General features: G+C 35.9%; 1 protein-coding gene across 1 annotated transcript in view; it reads left to right on the top strand.

The window, feature by feature from the left end:
• The first annotated feature begins 215 nt into the window (after window positions 1-215).
• LOC134527868 (ras-related protein Rab-11A) overlaps window positions 216-13,928 on the top strand; it is a 35,862-nt gene continuing 22,149 nt past the window's right edge. Inside the window, exons 1-4 of the mRNA XM_063360849.1 lie at window positions 216-512; window positions 7,599-7,720; window positions 13,431-13,504; window positions 13,615-13,889. Coding sequence (XP_063216919.1) covers window positions 473-512; window positions 7,599-7,720; window positions 13,431-13,504; window positions 13,615-13,889 — 511 coding nt within the window. The 5' untranslated portion in view covers window positions 216-472. The remainder of the gene's footprint in view (window positions 513-7,598; window positions 7,721-13,430; window positions 13,505-13,614; window positions 13,890-13,928) is intronic.

Raw genomic sequence — 13,928 nt, 5'->3', positions numbered from 1 at the left:
TGAATTTCTTTTATTTGAAGAATAATTTAATAAAATGATTATATAGTTTTTGTATTATATTGTACATTTAGTTTTACAAAGGTTATGTTTTAACTGTTGAACATTATAAATTATAATTTAAAATATTATTGAAACAAATATGGTATATTTTTTAATATTAAAATATTATTGAAAATTTTACTATAATCTCTATGTCATTGCGATTTGCTCCTCTTGAGTTGGGCATGCGCACATACTGCAAGGGGCGTGAGATCAGGAAGCCATATTGTCCTGGCTCACGTAAAGTGTACTTGTCATATTTATTATTAGTTGTGTGTACATGCTAATAGTAGGACATATCACTAAAATCATCACTTTTTCCCTGTAATAAGTCAACGCGCTGCGTTTTGTTTTGTTTTTCTCGGAAGCATACATTTCACTATTGATTATTTTTACTTGGCCAGGGTGTAAATAATTCCCCCTACAATCCAAGATGGGCACTCGAGATGATGAATACGATTATTTGTTTAAAGGTACGTGTCACAGACTCTTAATATTGTGTTTTGATACAGTAAAAGTTAGTTATTATTATCATATAATGTACTTGGTTTGTTATTGCGGCCACCATTGTGTATGAATTAAGATAGGTCATGATAAAATATTTGACAGAAACGATAATACTTTGCTGTCAATTTTATTTTTGTGTTGTGCAAGGATGAATTATTTCATGCATGATAATGATTGTGTCATAATTAAGATTATTTGCTACGAATATATTTAACTTCGATGTGTCTTTGGAAATAATTTGACATCTGTCGTAACTTGTGCTTGGTGCAGGGTTACTAAGCGTAGTAGTTTATACGAAAGTGCAGAAGTAAAATTGTTTGTTGGCGGCCTTATATATATCATACTCTGGCTGCAAAAGCACCGTACAATGTATCCAAGTTTATTCTTTGATCTTGTGGTACACAATACCCGCTGTTCAAATTTAGTATGTCAAAAGATCCTGGCCATTTCAAAACTTGTGATATAACAATGAATTATGATTGTAAAATGTATATGAAAGAAAAAAGACAAATTGTGTTAGATAAGGTTCTATAGTAGTATCAAAGTTTGGCATGATTGTGTTGAGATTTATCGCTGTTTTAATTTAGTACGTCAAAAGATTCTGGATATAACAAAAACTTCTCATAGGACAGTGAATTGTGATCAAATTTAATATGAATGAAAAAAGTTTCCACAAGACATGACAATTTGTTTGCATTGTGATATTTTGATTTTTGTTTGGCCAGAACCTTTCGATTTACTAAATTAAAACAGCAAGCATCATGGGTAAATATGTAGTGTACGGATTAGCGCCAAAAAAAATCATACAAATCTGAAATAACTTTCATTATATGCTCTTTTACGTCCTCTTTTCATAACCGCCTGCGGAGATAAGAAATTCCAATTACTTTTGGAGATATCGCCGTTCTTATTTTGCAATACAAGACCTATGTAATCATTCGACCGTCGCCATTTTATATTTTGCCGTGTGCACGTGAATGCCTAAACAGAAATTTTCCATTAGGTAAGGTTAGTTACATTATAAATACTTCAAATTAAACGGAAATTAAAAATAATATCAATTTATTTTACTTGTTGTATAGTTTTTAGTATTTATAATGTAACTGACCTGAACTAACAAAACGAGACAAAGGTAGATTAGGTCAGGTCAGCTACATTATAAATACTTTGAAACTGAACGGACATTAAAAATAATAAAATTAATTTTAATGGTTGTTTAGTTTTAAAGTATTTATAATGTAGCTGACCTAACCTAACAAACCGGAACAAAGGATTAACAGTAGGAACGAACGTAATTTTTTAAAGCATAAAAATTTGAAATGTTAAAAACTCACCTAAGTTGGAGGCGGCCTATTGGTTCATTTGAATATTGGCCTATCACGAAGTACCACGTGACATTATTATCCAAAAAAAAAAAAACAATTGATACTCGTAAACAAAAACAATGGTGAACGCCGTGTGAATGTGCAGGTATAGTGATTAAAATTTAAAAATTCGATATCTCCAAAAGTAATTGGAATTTCTTATCTCCGCAGACTGTAATAAAAAGAGGACGTAAAAGAGCTTATAATAAAAGTTATTTCAGATTTTTATAATTTTTTTTTTTACAATAATTAAAATTTAAAAATTCAATATCTCCAAAAGTAATTGGAATTTCTTATCTCCGCAGGCGGTTATGAAAAGAGGACGTAAAAGAGCATATAATGAAAGTTATTTCAGATTTGTACGATTTTTTTTGGCGCTAATCCGTACACTACATATTTACCGCATCATGTACTACGGGATCAATGTATATAGGATCATGCCTTCAGGATCAAGAGCTAAACTTAGGTACATGATACTGAACAATTATCCATCATGTACCTACTGCAGAATCAATATACACAAGATCATGCCATCAGGAACACGGGATAAACTTGGATACATGATATTGGAATAATTATCCAGATAACGGTTGGAGGCCGTATCTTCGCATACCCCACTTAGTTCCTGAAGTGCTTATGAAAACAATTTGTCAACCAATGACATTTAGTCAGGAGTATTTGAAGCAGGTTAACCATTGACCTATGATCTTTATTGAGATGAAAAAATCCAGAAACTTGTTTTGGGTTCTGTTAATGTTGCTTGATTATCTTGGAAAAACTTGTTTGGAATCCTGTCTGTTAACACTTCCTCCTCCGCTGTTTTTAAACTATATCAGAGCCTCTTTTGCTTCATGAAGTGAAATATTCATGTGCACAAGTCTACTTGCTGGATTTTTCTTAATAGTGAATTAGTTAAAGAGTAGATATAATGTTCTGTGGGTAATATTCTTACAGAGGGACTGTAAGATAAAGTAAAAATAAAAAATTCTAAAACTACGTTCTTCGAACACTAGAGACGTCTATGTTACCATTTTTTTCCTTTCCTGTGTGGGTAGCAATAAAAAAAATACTTGAAATCAATGTGGACAGTTGATTGGGTTAGTATAGCCACATTAAAAATACTGTGAAATCAAAGAGATGATTGTTAAGGGGCCCGCCTACCCGGACACACATACGATGTGCAGAGCTTCAGGAAAATCAATGCAATTTCAAAACTACTCATGATATCCGAGTGGGATCTGCTTACGAAAAGCATTTAAGGGTTCGCTGAGGGCCGAAAAGTACTTTTGATATTGGATTAAGTTTTTGAACTGTATTTCTAGAAGAGTTAAAATGGCTTAAACGCATGTTTTCAGAGTAGTTTTTAGGCGTAAAACAACCGGTACAGATTCTTTAAAGCACTTAAGGGACTTGCATTACACCTTTAACTTCATTTCTCAGCCATATAATGTTACGGTCACCGCTCAAATTTCACAGTTATCCTGTGATGACGAGAAGACTGCGCGCCAGTTCAGAGCCTCGCGCTTAGAGGCGACACTGCACTAGAAGCACGGGCGAGCGTCGCACTTATCATCCCACCTCACTAACACACATACGCCCCTGACGAGGCGGGCCCCTTAAGGTCAGGATATCTACATCTTACGGTAGAGTCACAATGCCATGACAGGCACGACATGACAGGCCCGCCACCCTCAATAGGCAATAGCCAATGAAATACTAGATCGCTATCACATCCCCCCAAACAAAATACGCGCCAGATTCTATTTCTAATTTTGCCATGGTGTGCTGCCCGACAGCAAAACGGAAACAGAAACTTTACAAAACTAAACTTCAAAAATATTTGCCTTCTTAATAAATCTTTATGATGAAAAATAAAATTTTGTTTTATGTGTGAGTAAAATGTAATATTTGTATCTTGCCTTCATCTGTTGATATGAATTCATATCATCGTGTTTGTGATCAATGTTGTTGTAGATTGGGAATGATTTAATTTGAGAATGAATGAATTCAGCAAAGAAGTTTTAATTAATAAAGTTCAGGCTTCTGGTATTCTGTAGGACATTGGGTTGAAATACTACAGAAATCAGCCAAAAAAAAAAGTATGGGCTGAGATTAGCATGTCCTTTTTTTCTACACTGGTTTTGGCACATTCTACACTGCAATTTATTCATTTTTTATTTTTGGAAGTATTTGGCTTGAAACAAGTTTACGACAGTCAATTCAGAAATCGTTGGGTTAATATTTATTGTCTTGGCATTGTTACCATAAGCTGTTAAATATGTAGTGGTGGAATGTGTCGTGTTCATTGTGGCATTGTGACTAGCTTTAAATTGGTAATTCCTAAGCAACCATTAAAAATATTTTACAAGATTTCTAATGAAACTATACTAATCTAACCAACCGTCCATAATGTTTTGAAGTATTTTTAATGTAGCTAACCTAACATAATCAACCATTCTCATGATTTTAGATTTTTCACTCTGATTCAAATTGTTTGTTACTGCATGAATCAATACGTTACTTTAAATGCAAATGTCAGAAAAAATATTTCGTAATGCATTTAGTTTATTAAAAGACAAACATAAAGTATAAAGATTAAAATTTCCCCTTATAATTGCAGTAAATTCATATAAACTCCATTGATTATCAAAACAATACCTCTATTTACTAAATTTCTCCAAAACAAACACACAGATCCACACGGAAAAGAAAAAAATGGCAGCGCCCGTGTCAATGCACACACATTGTAATATAAGCTATAAACAGTGATTTTTTCAGAAAACAGTGCGAATTCAGAAATGCTGTTTTGAGGGTTGTAAAAAGTATATTCAAAGGTTTATTTTTACTTTACATAAAAGTCCCTTTGTAAGAACATTACGGTTCAGTGCTTGCCTTGCTTCCACTTAAGGAAGCTAAAGTTGTTAAGTTTTAGGATAAAAATATAATTTTAACAAGTCAGAATTCACAAACATGCCTTAAAATGGTCTTCCATATAGTAGAACTAATATTTCAAATAATATTTACAAGGTAATTGTGGTGAGGAAGATAAATAATGTTTATAATTTACTTATAGTCTAGTTGGTAATTCTTAAGACGAGCCATTTTTCTGGAAAGAAATGTGCCATGTTATTATGTTTTATCACAGTAATATTTTCCCTGAACTGACCTACCCCATAATTACATTGTATCAACTCTGCTCAGGCCAACAGGTGTTACTTTGCAAAAGGTCTAAGTGTGGGGAAAGGTCAGTTAAGAAAAGTATAATAATAATTATTATTTTTATTATACTGCTACTTTATATTTCCGTGTAAGTGTAGAGTTAGGTAATATTTTGCTCCTTAGCAATCTTGGTAAAATTTCAGTATCACGTCAAGTTTATCCCTTGATCCTGAAAGCAAATCCTGTATACCTACATCAATACTGTGGGACATGATGCTTTCCGTTTTAATTTAGTACGTTGAAAAATGCTGTGCATAACAAAAACTTGTGATATAACAATGAATTACTGAAGAAATATTTTCAATAAGACCTAACATAATTTGCTTGCATTGTGATATTCAAGTTTTTGTTTGTCCAGGACCTTTCGACATACTAAATTAAAACTGGAAGCATCTTGTACCACGTAGTCATGCCAGTAGTATAATAAAGGAATTAACTTGGATACTTGTTACGTAAAAATTACTGCAGCATTTATTTACTGGCTGTAAATGCTGTATGGGCTTATGTGTTCACATATCTGTTTACGTGCTTTAGCTTGCTGTTGCGGTAATTGAGAGTCCACTCGTATACTAAGTATTCGGGGCATGTGTCTTGTTCGCTTCTGGGTTATGGTTGCGGTGGACTTCCTTGTGCAGCAGCGATATCATTTACCACCTGACATGTCCCTCAGTAGGTGTTCCGCGTTGGCGCTCTCTTAGTTGACCAGGTTTTTCAGCTGGTGGTTTTATCGACGGTTACTGCCTACCCATAACTCGCACTCGGGCGAGTGTGCCATGGTATCTCAGGCTCCACATTGGAAGTGTTGTAGGTGCTGTTACTCTGCTGCTTCCTCTAGCATCAGTGACTATTGCAGAAGTCGTGGCTGCTGTCTGCCAGCATCCCTCCGTCACTCATACCCCACTCCCGGCTGATATCTTCTCGTTCGTTTGCTTGCACACATCTCCCGGAGCCACCACTCGCTGCGAGCTCTGTTCACAGTGCTCCGGTCATCTCGTGACATCACAGAGCATGCACAAAGCCACCTAACATTCTTAGTTTCTCCATCTAAGGACAGTCATGCACATAAGCTTTAAGTGCACATTAAGTCCAAACAATATATAGAATTACAATTTGAAAATTAATTACTAAACTAATACAAAATAAATTAATAAAACCTAAGGAATAACAAAATCAGACTACTTTCCTCAGTGGAGTTTAGAACCTACTATAACTAAAGCAATTTTTTTTCCCTTCAAAATACTACTAATGTTGCATAATATTTCACAATTTGGGTGTTTTCAATTCTAACAAAATTTTTGAAACTTAACGGGGGGGGGGGGGGGTTGTAATTAATACTAGGAATTATGTTACGTATAAGATTGAGATAAATGTTGAATGTTGCTGCTTATAAATTAATTCAGAAGTTTTTTTTAGTATTACTGTCCCACAAAAGGGAGTTACTGGATTCCATCTTGATTCTGATAACCTCTGTGTTGGGAATATCAATGAAGTTTAGCAAGATTTTCCTCTATTCCACAAAATTTTCCTTGATTTCAAAGCCCTTTAAATTGTCTGAATATTTCTAAATCCGTTTGGAATAAAAACTTAATTTTTAGAGGATTATGTCATTGATGTAATCTAACCAAAACTTTACTTTAATACCTCTATGGATTACGTTACAATTAAAACCAGCAAATGTGTGTGTCCATAAATATTAAAGGTTTAAATAATTCTCAGGATTGTCTTCTATGTGTATTATTTATAATTGTGTTTCTTAAAATATGTTTTTTGTGAATATAATACTGACTTTAATTTATGCAACTGATTTCAAATAAAAAAAGTGTTTGTTCCTTAAAGATATTTTTGAACCCTTTAACAGACCATGAAAAACTGAAAAATGAAACCAAAAAGGTCTACAGGCCAGATTTGTTGTAGCTGTGCTGTATACTGATGTTACTTGCATTGTGCACATAATGATAATTCCAGTGTTGTACTGATAAGTGTTCAAATCTACATAAATGTGCCGTGCCCACCAGAATATACAAATAAATAGTTTAGTTTAAAGCAGATGCACTTTTTTTTTTGTGAGCATCATAGGACTTGCATTACACTTTTATCCTAATTTACCCACAATATAATGTTATGATCACCTCTCAAATCTCATATTTGCCCTAGGCATCATGAGAAGACTGTGCACCTGTCCACGGCTTTGTGTTTATGTATAGAGGCAACACCGTGGGAGAAGCGCCATCAAGCGTTGCACTTCTCATCCCTCTTCACTATCACTATTACACCCCTGGCTAGGCAGGTCTCGTAAAGTGGTACTGAGTGTTTTGTATTTCTGTGAAATTTATATGAAGTAGCAGTTGTTCAATTTCAATAATGATCGGAAAATTTTTTTTCCTTTGTCACCCCAATTTAACTGTGATGTGCTGTGACAAATATGGTTCCTGAGCCCGAGCTGGTTCGTTGATTGTCTGTGTGTTGTAGTGGTGCTGATCGGGGATTCGGGCGTGGGTAAGAGCAACCTGCTGTCACGCTTCACCCGCAATGAGTTTAACCTGGAGTCCAAGTCCACGATAGGCGTGGAGTTCGCTACCAGGAGCATACAGGTGGGTGTGGCGAGTCCTCTGGGAACACGGCCCGAGAGTCTCAACACTTAAGGGACAGAGAGCGCCAGGCCCTGTATGTAGAAGACCATGGCTTAGTGTCTATTTACAGTATTATCAAGGCATCGACATACTCAAAAATGAGTTAAATACTAAGTGCCAATGACTTCACAGAGGAAACTATTTGTAGATGCTAGTGACTATTAACCCTTTGAACTCCTGGTTTGCACCAGGTTTGCCATATTTAAAATTCTGTTCTATCTCTTTTAAGTCTAGCTTTCTAAATTTTTGATTCATGTGACATTGTTCTATACATTGTGATTCAAAGGGACAGAAGAGCCAGATTCAACAAAGGATTGGAACACAAATTTAGGATGGAGAACCTGGCTCAACATATGATTCAAAGGGTTAACTTTTAGTTAATATTTTACAAAATTATATATTTTCCTGTAACAAAGCCAAAGTGTGAAAATTTTACACTTATTGTGGCATAAACACTATTTACACCACGACGGCATATTTCTGTTCCTGTTTTTTTTCCCCTCAAGACTCTGCTTCTTGCCTGTGGGATTATTGTAGATACAAAGAAATATTTTGAAAATGGGACTTCAAATTGCAGATGTGTGTGTCACCTATATGTGTAAATATGAGTGAAAATGTTGTGAGGCACCACGATGCAATAGCAGGGTGTCTACCAACCTGAAAACCAGGAGAACTGGGAAAATGGCAGGGATTTGATGTGACCAGGAGCCAACTGGAAAAAAGCAATTAATTTATAGATAATTCTGGGAATATTAAGTTGTGTTATTAATAGTTTTCTCTTTATAGCAAGTGAGCTAGTCTCTTGGTTTCATTTTTTTCTCCCTCTATCTCACACCACCAAGCCAACATTGAATAATGTCTTTTTGAATGAACACATGTTGCTGGAATCACTGTAGCATGACGGTGCGAAGCGTAGGATGCAATGCAACAGAAAAATATATGAATGCATGCCCCTTACCCCTTTAACAGCCACCGGTGATGGTTATCTTAATAGTTAAGGCAGTTGTCTTTTCTTCTGGGTTGACAAAAAAGGTCGCTTCACAGTACAAAGGAAACGTTTATCAAGCACGGAACACACTGAACAGCATGTACCCTTTGTATGACATTCCAGATCTCACCTGCTTATACGAGCGATAAAAAGGCAATGTCACTGCTCTAAACTTTCTTGACCTCTCTGGAGTGGTATATGGTTACGGCCCACGTCTAATAAACATGTTAAGGAAAATAAATTTAATTTTCCTTATGAAATCAGTATCACAATCAGTGCCACAGTTACAGTGTGCTACGCATAGAGCCGTGTTTATGCACATTCTGGATAAAGTTTTTGGTCCAATATGCTACTCTTGGGTATATTTCTTGTTTGGAAGACATCTACTATTAAAATAAATTTATATTTAATTTTGAAAAATTTGTGGACTTCTTGCCAGAGATGACTGAAGATGGACTTTGTGCAAAAAATAGCATATTTTGTAGTATAGTCGTAAGGGGTCAGGAATGAGTCAAGAGGTCCAAAATGTTTATTCTACCCCTTCTGTTTTACAACCATGTGGGATGGTGCCTCAGAGTGTTGTAGTTGAAACATCACTTTGTGCATAGTTTCCAGGAGTTTTGTTACTGTGCTAACAGTTTTGTCATGACAGTGAAGAATTCATAAGTACAATGTAGTGTTAGGATATTGTGCAAAAAAAAATGTTTATTGGTAGTTTTCTATAAAAAAAATTTAAATGTGTTGATCAGTGAATAATTATTAAAGTCCGGGAGAAGTTGGAGAAAATTCAGGGAATTCAGTCTGTGTTTTTACTGGACATCCCGTGAGTGTGTGTGACTCCTTCAAAATCACTCGTTGACAACATAACTGCCACTGGTATTTTTGACTTGCTGATAAATATAGTAATAAATACTCACTGTACACCTCTCAGAATGAAGCAGAAACAGAAATGTAGTTTTAGGGCTGCCTGTCAGGCAGACGAGTAGGCTTGGTTACCTATTTCTGTGCCCATGCGTCATTAGTATTCTGGCAGGTCGGGAAACACTGTCATTAATCTTGAAGCGGTGACCTGTCAAGGTCACAGCAGGCAAGGCGTGCTAGTTTTGAGTGTTAATGTAGATTGCTGCTTGCCCTGGTTCTGGTTTACTTGGAAAAGCCAAAATACATTAGAGACTAATACCATACAGCTCTATACTAACACAGGTGAGATTGTGACTACAAAAATATTTTATGATTAAAGTGTTAGGTTATTTTTTATGCTATCTGTGTCAAATATGATTAACTTATTTTTAAGAAATTCGAAGAGAAGGTTTGTTTTCCCCTATATATCTGTATGATTTAAAAAAAAATTCATCAGAGAAAATCAAGTTATTTTTGCTTTAATGTTAGTACCATAAGTATGAAACAAATTCATTGTATGTACTGGGCATACCTTATGCCATCAATCAGACTGATGTAACAACCACCACAGGTTTTCACACATCTTAGAGCTGTCCTGTATCGGTATCTTAGTGTGTTTGGGAAAACTTTGTAATGACCCAGGCTACTACTGCCCTTTTTACTTGTTAAATGGTTTAATTAATGATTTAGTATGTTGTTTCATCAGGTTCAGTAGGCCTTTTTTGGTTAGGTTTTCTGATATAATTTAAATAACATATTATTATTCCTTTTAAGAAGTATTTCCACGTTTGCCATGTGTGTTATGAACATAATTTAACGTTGTGGCATGCTTTTTAAGTTTTATGGTGAATGTGTCTCTTCACGTTATTTTTACTTGTTTGTTTATTAGTGTAGTTACTTTTTATGTGCATTCACGTATTAAGTTTGCCTGGTGCATAATAATTAGAGAGAGAGAGACAGTTTGATAGCCGTGAGATAGGACTCTGGAGTTAGTCGGATGTGCTGTTGTCATGTGCTGTGATTGGCTGATATTTTTTCCAGGTATTTTTGTAATTGGTTATAAATGAGATCACCAGACTTCATGATATTTTATCTTGTTGTAATTTTTGCCAGTAAAGCCTCGTTGCGAGGGTTAAGAAATTTGTATGCTATGTTTTTGTGAGGGCTGTGCTATGATTGGTTGGAAAGGTCATGCACCTGCCACTTCCCTTTTATGGTACGCAGTTGCATGTAGACTTGTTAGTCAGCATCTGTACTGGGTACCAAGAGGTCGCATATCGGGCAGTGACTCAAAATTAACATGTAAATGGTTTGAAGAGAGAATTTGGCAGCTGTAGTCTGAATGCTACCTTGTATATAATCAACCTTTTCATCATTTTGTACTTTTAAGTAAAAGTTTTTTATCACAGTCCTCAGTTTTAACCCAAACTTCGTCCAGAGTTTCGAGGACATGAGTCTCTTTGGCCAGTACCGTAGGTTCGTGTGAAACCACAGGACATAATTGCAGCCTATCTTTTAATATTCATCTTTCAGTACCTGCAGACAGTCAACTTATTTTTTTATAAATGAAGATGTAATAATTGTTTGTTGATTCCACATGCACTTTTTCTCATGGTCGAAAAATTGTGGCCATGGTGACTGGGTAGTTTTCGTGAAGTATTAATAAGACAGTTAATATCAGTGTATGTCTGAGAGACATTATTTCAACAACCCATCATCGACAGTAACATTTCTTTTCGAACTCGTATATTTTTTCATAGCCCAGTTCATTTCTGCAAGTGTTCGTGAAACATGTGAAATGTGAATGTCCACTGTAGACCGAATATTTGAGCTAGCTGGGAAGTCTGGAGTGTGACAACTTGTATAAAATACATGCAGTGAATTAACATTTGATTGTGTTTGTTACAAACAATTTTTTAAGTTGACATTGTGTGATGTCAGTATTGCTTGTAACAAATATATAAACCTTCCTCTGCAGCTGTTACAAATTACAAAAATAATGTAAGATTGAATAACTAATGCTCAGTCTCACGTGACTTCTCGGTTTTTATTTAATTTTCTGGTCATTGCTCTGATTGAAGGTTTATATGTGTGAATTTAACGCTACAGATGTTTTGCATTTGTGCTGTCACAAATATTTTTAATGTCTATTTACTCAGTATAATTTAATTGAATTATATCTCTCACCTTCCACTCAGACTGTTCGTGTTTGAACCCAAATTTTTCCCAAGTGAGAAACAAGGAGGACGTTGCTGTGAGGCTGTGATTTTCTCAGGGCTATCCCATCACCTCCCATTCGTTACATCAATGCTCCAATTACCTCCATGTCAGAGAGAGGTCTTTATTCATTCTCTTTCCCTACCTCTCCCCTTTCCCAATTCCCCTCCCCCACTCAAAGCATGGCGTGGCACTTCCTGGCTTGGGTGATGGATGTGGATATGGCCATCAATACTTTCATAAACAGTGCACAATATAATGTTCACCTTTATTCATTATCATATACAAGCTCAAATATGGTAACTGAAAAATGCCATATTGCTTACAAATGATTTTATGCAGTGACAATTTGTTAACATTCAGTATTGAAAATTTGCCTTTGTTAAGACTGAGTTCACACATAAAGAGATTTTAAAAAAAACCATACATAATATTGTGTTTTATTACATTTGTAGTCATTTTCTAAAATGTTTTTTATACTTAACACCAATTACTTAGCTGGGAAGCAATTTTATAACTATGCTGTAATGAAGCCAGAATTTCAAAAGAAATTAATTAATTACAAAATTGTTAGGGCCTAAAAACTTTAAACAAAAAGGCTTCATTGGGTTCCTATCTCTCCCACTTAACTATAGGCATAAAATACAATGTTGTGACATTAAAAACGCCACACTTTTCAACGATTTTGCTAACTTCTGTGATACAGTAAAGCCCAGAATGAGTGCACTCTTCTAACAGGTACATTTAGCAACGTTGGTAGTTTCACAGCGAATATTCAATCAATTCCCTCTTTATTTCTGAGAATAATAACTTAATCATGTCTGGTTGGCCCAGTTCTTAGGGGAAAAAATTAATTTATTCAATAGAATAATTATGTGTGGAATGACAGCTTAATGCCTCACCTGAATCTTTAAAGAACTGCACTCATTAATGCAATAGACTATATTCTACATTTTTGGGACTAAAAAGGGACACTGAAATAAGTTCCAGAACAACATTATGAAAAACCTTGTTTCCACAGTAAAATATTTCCTGGTAGTAAATTTATCAATATAATTGTAAAAAGAAAAATGTGTTTACAGTTGCTCACGGAGTGTGTGTGATGTTGTAGCCTGGTAGTCGAGCAGATTGAGGCACCCTGCCAGCTGCACTTACATTCTGCGACAGAGAAGCTTGTCATAACGTGCTTCTGGATTTGTTAGTTTGTGTTCAAGTTGTTGTATTGGTGCCTTTTTTGGACTACAAAAATGTTGAGTATCAAAGGAAAAATTGAATTGTATTTCAGTCAGTGGTTATATTTTTCATATGATTTATTCATAACATCCCATTAAAACACACCTTTAGCTTGAATGACCCTAGAAAAGTACCTTATTAAAAGAAGTCAACTTTTTTTTACTTTCCAGATAGTTGAAGGACCCTTCCAGAAGTGTTAACGCAGCCTTATGAAAGGACGAGTGCCCGTCTCCTTCATGCAGCCTCGAGAGAGGACGACTGCTCATCTCATTCATTCAGCCTTTGTTAGATAAATTATGACTATAAAATTTTGTTCCTGTTTTTTTGTTTCAGGTTGATGGTAAAACCATCAAAGCCCAGATCTGGGACACAGCAGGACAGGAGCGATACAGAGCGATCACATCAGCGTGAGTTAATCATTTTCGTGTTTAATGCGCATGGTTACTGCTCTCGCTAATGTGTGTGAGTGCGCAGGTACTACCGCTGGGTGGTGAGCATTCTGCCTGTGGATGTGCAGGTACTACCGTGGGGCGGTGGGTGCTCTGCTGGTGTACGACATCGCGAAGCATCTCACCTACGAAAACGTGGAGCGCTGGCTGCGTGAGCTGCGCGACCATGCCGACCAGAACATCGTGATCATGCTGGTGGGCAACAAGTCTGACCTGAGGCACCTGCGTGCCGTGCCCACGGACGAGGCGCGTGCCTTCGCAGAGCGCAACGGCCTGTCTTTCATCGAGACCTCTGCGCTCGACTCCACCAACGTGGAGACGGCCTTCCAAAACATACTGACAGGTTTGTGCCTCTCGTCTTGTTGTTATGTTGACTGCCACG

Source organism: Bacillus rossius, chromosome 1, assembly GCF_032445375.1.
Source record: "Bacillus rossius redtenbacheri isolate Brsri chromosome 1, Brsri_v3, whole genome shotgun sequence".
Classification (NCBI taxonomy): domain Eukaryota; kingdom Metazoa; phylum Arthropoda; class Insecta; order Phasmatodea; family Bacillidae; genus Bacillus; species Bacillus rossius.
Note: the sequence above shows the minus strand (reverse complement) of the source record. Positions and strands in the feature narration are given on the sequence as shown.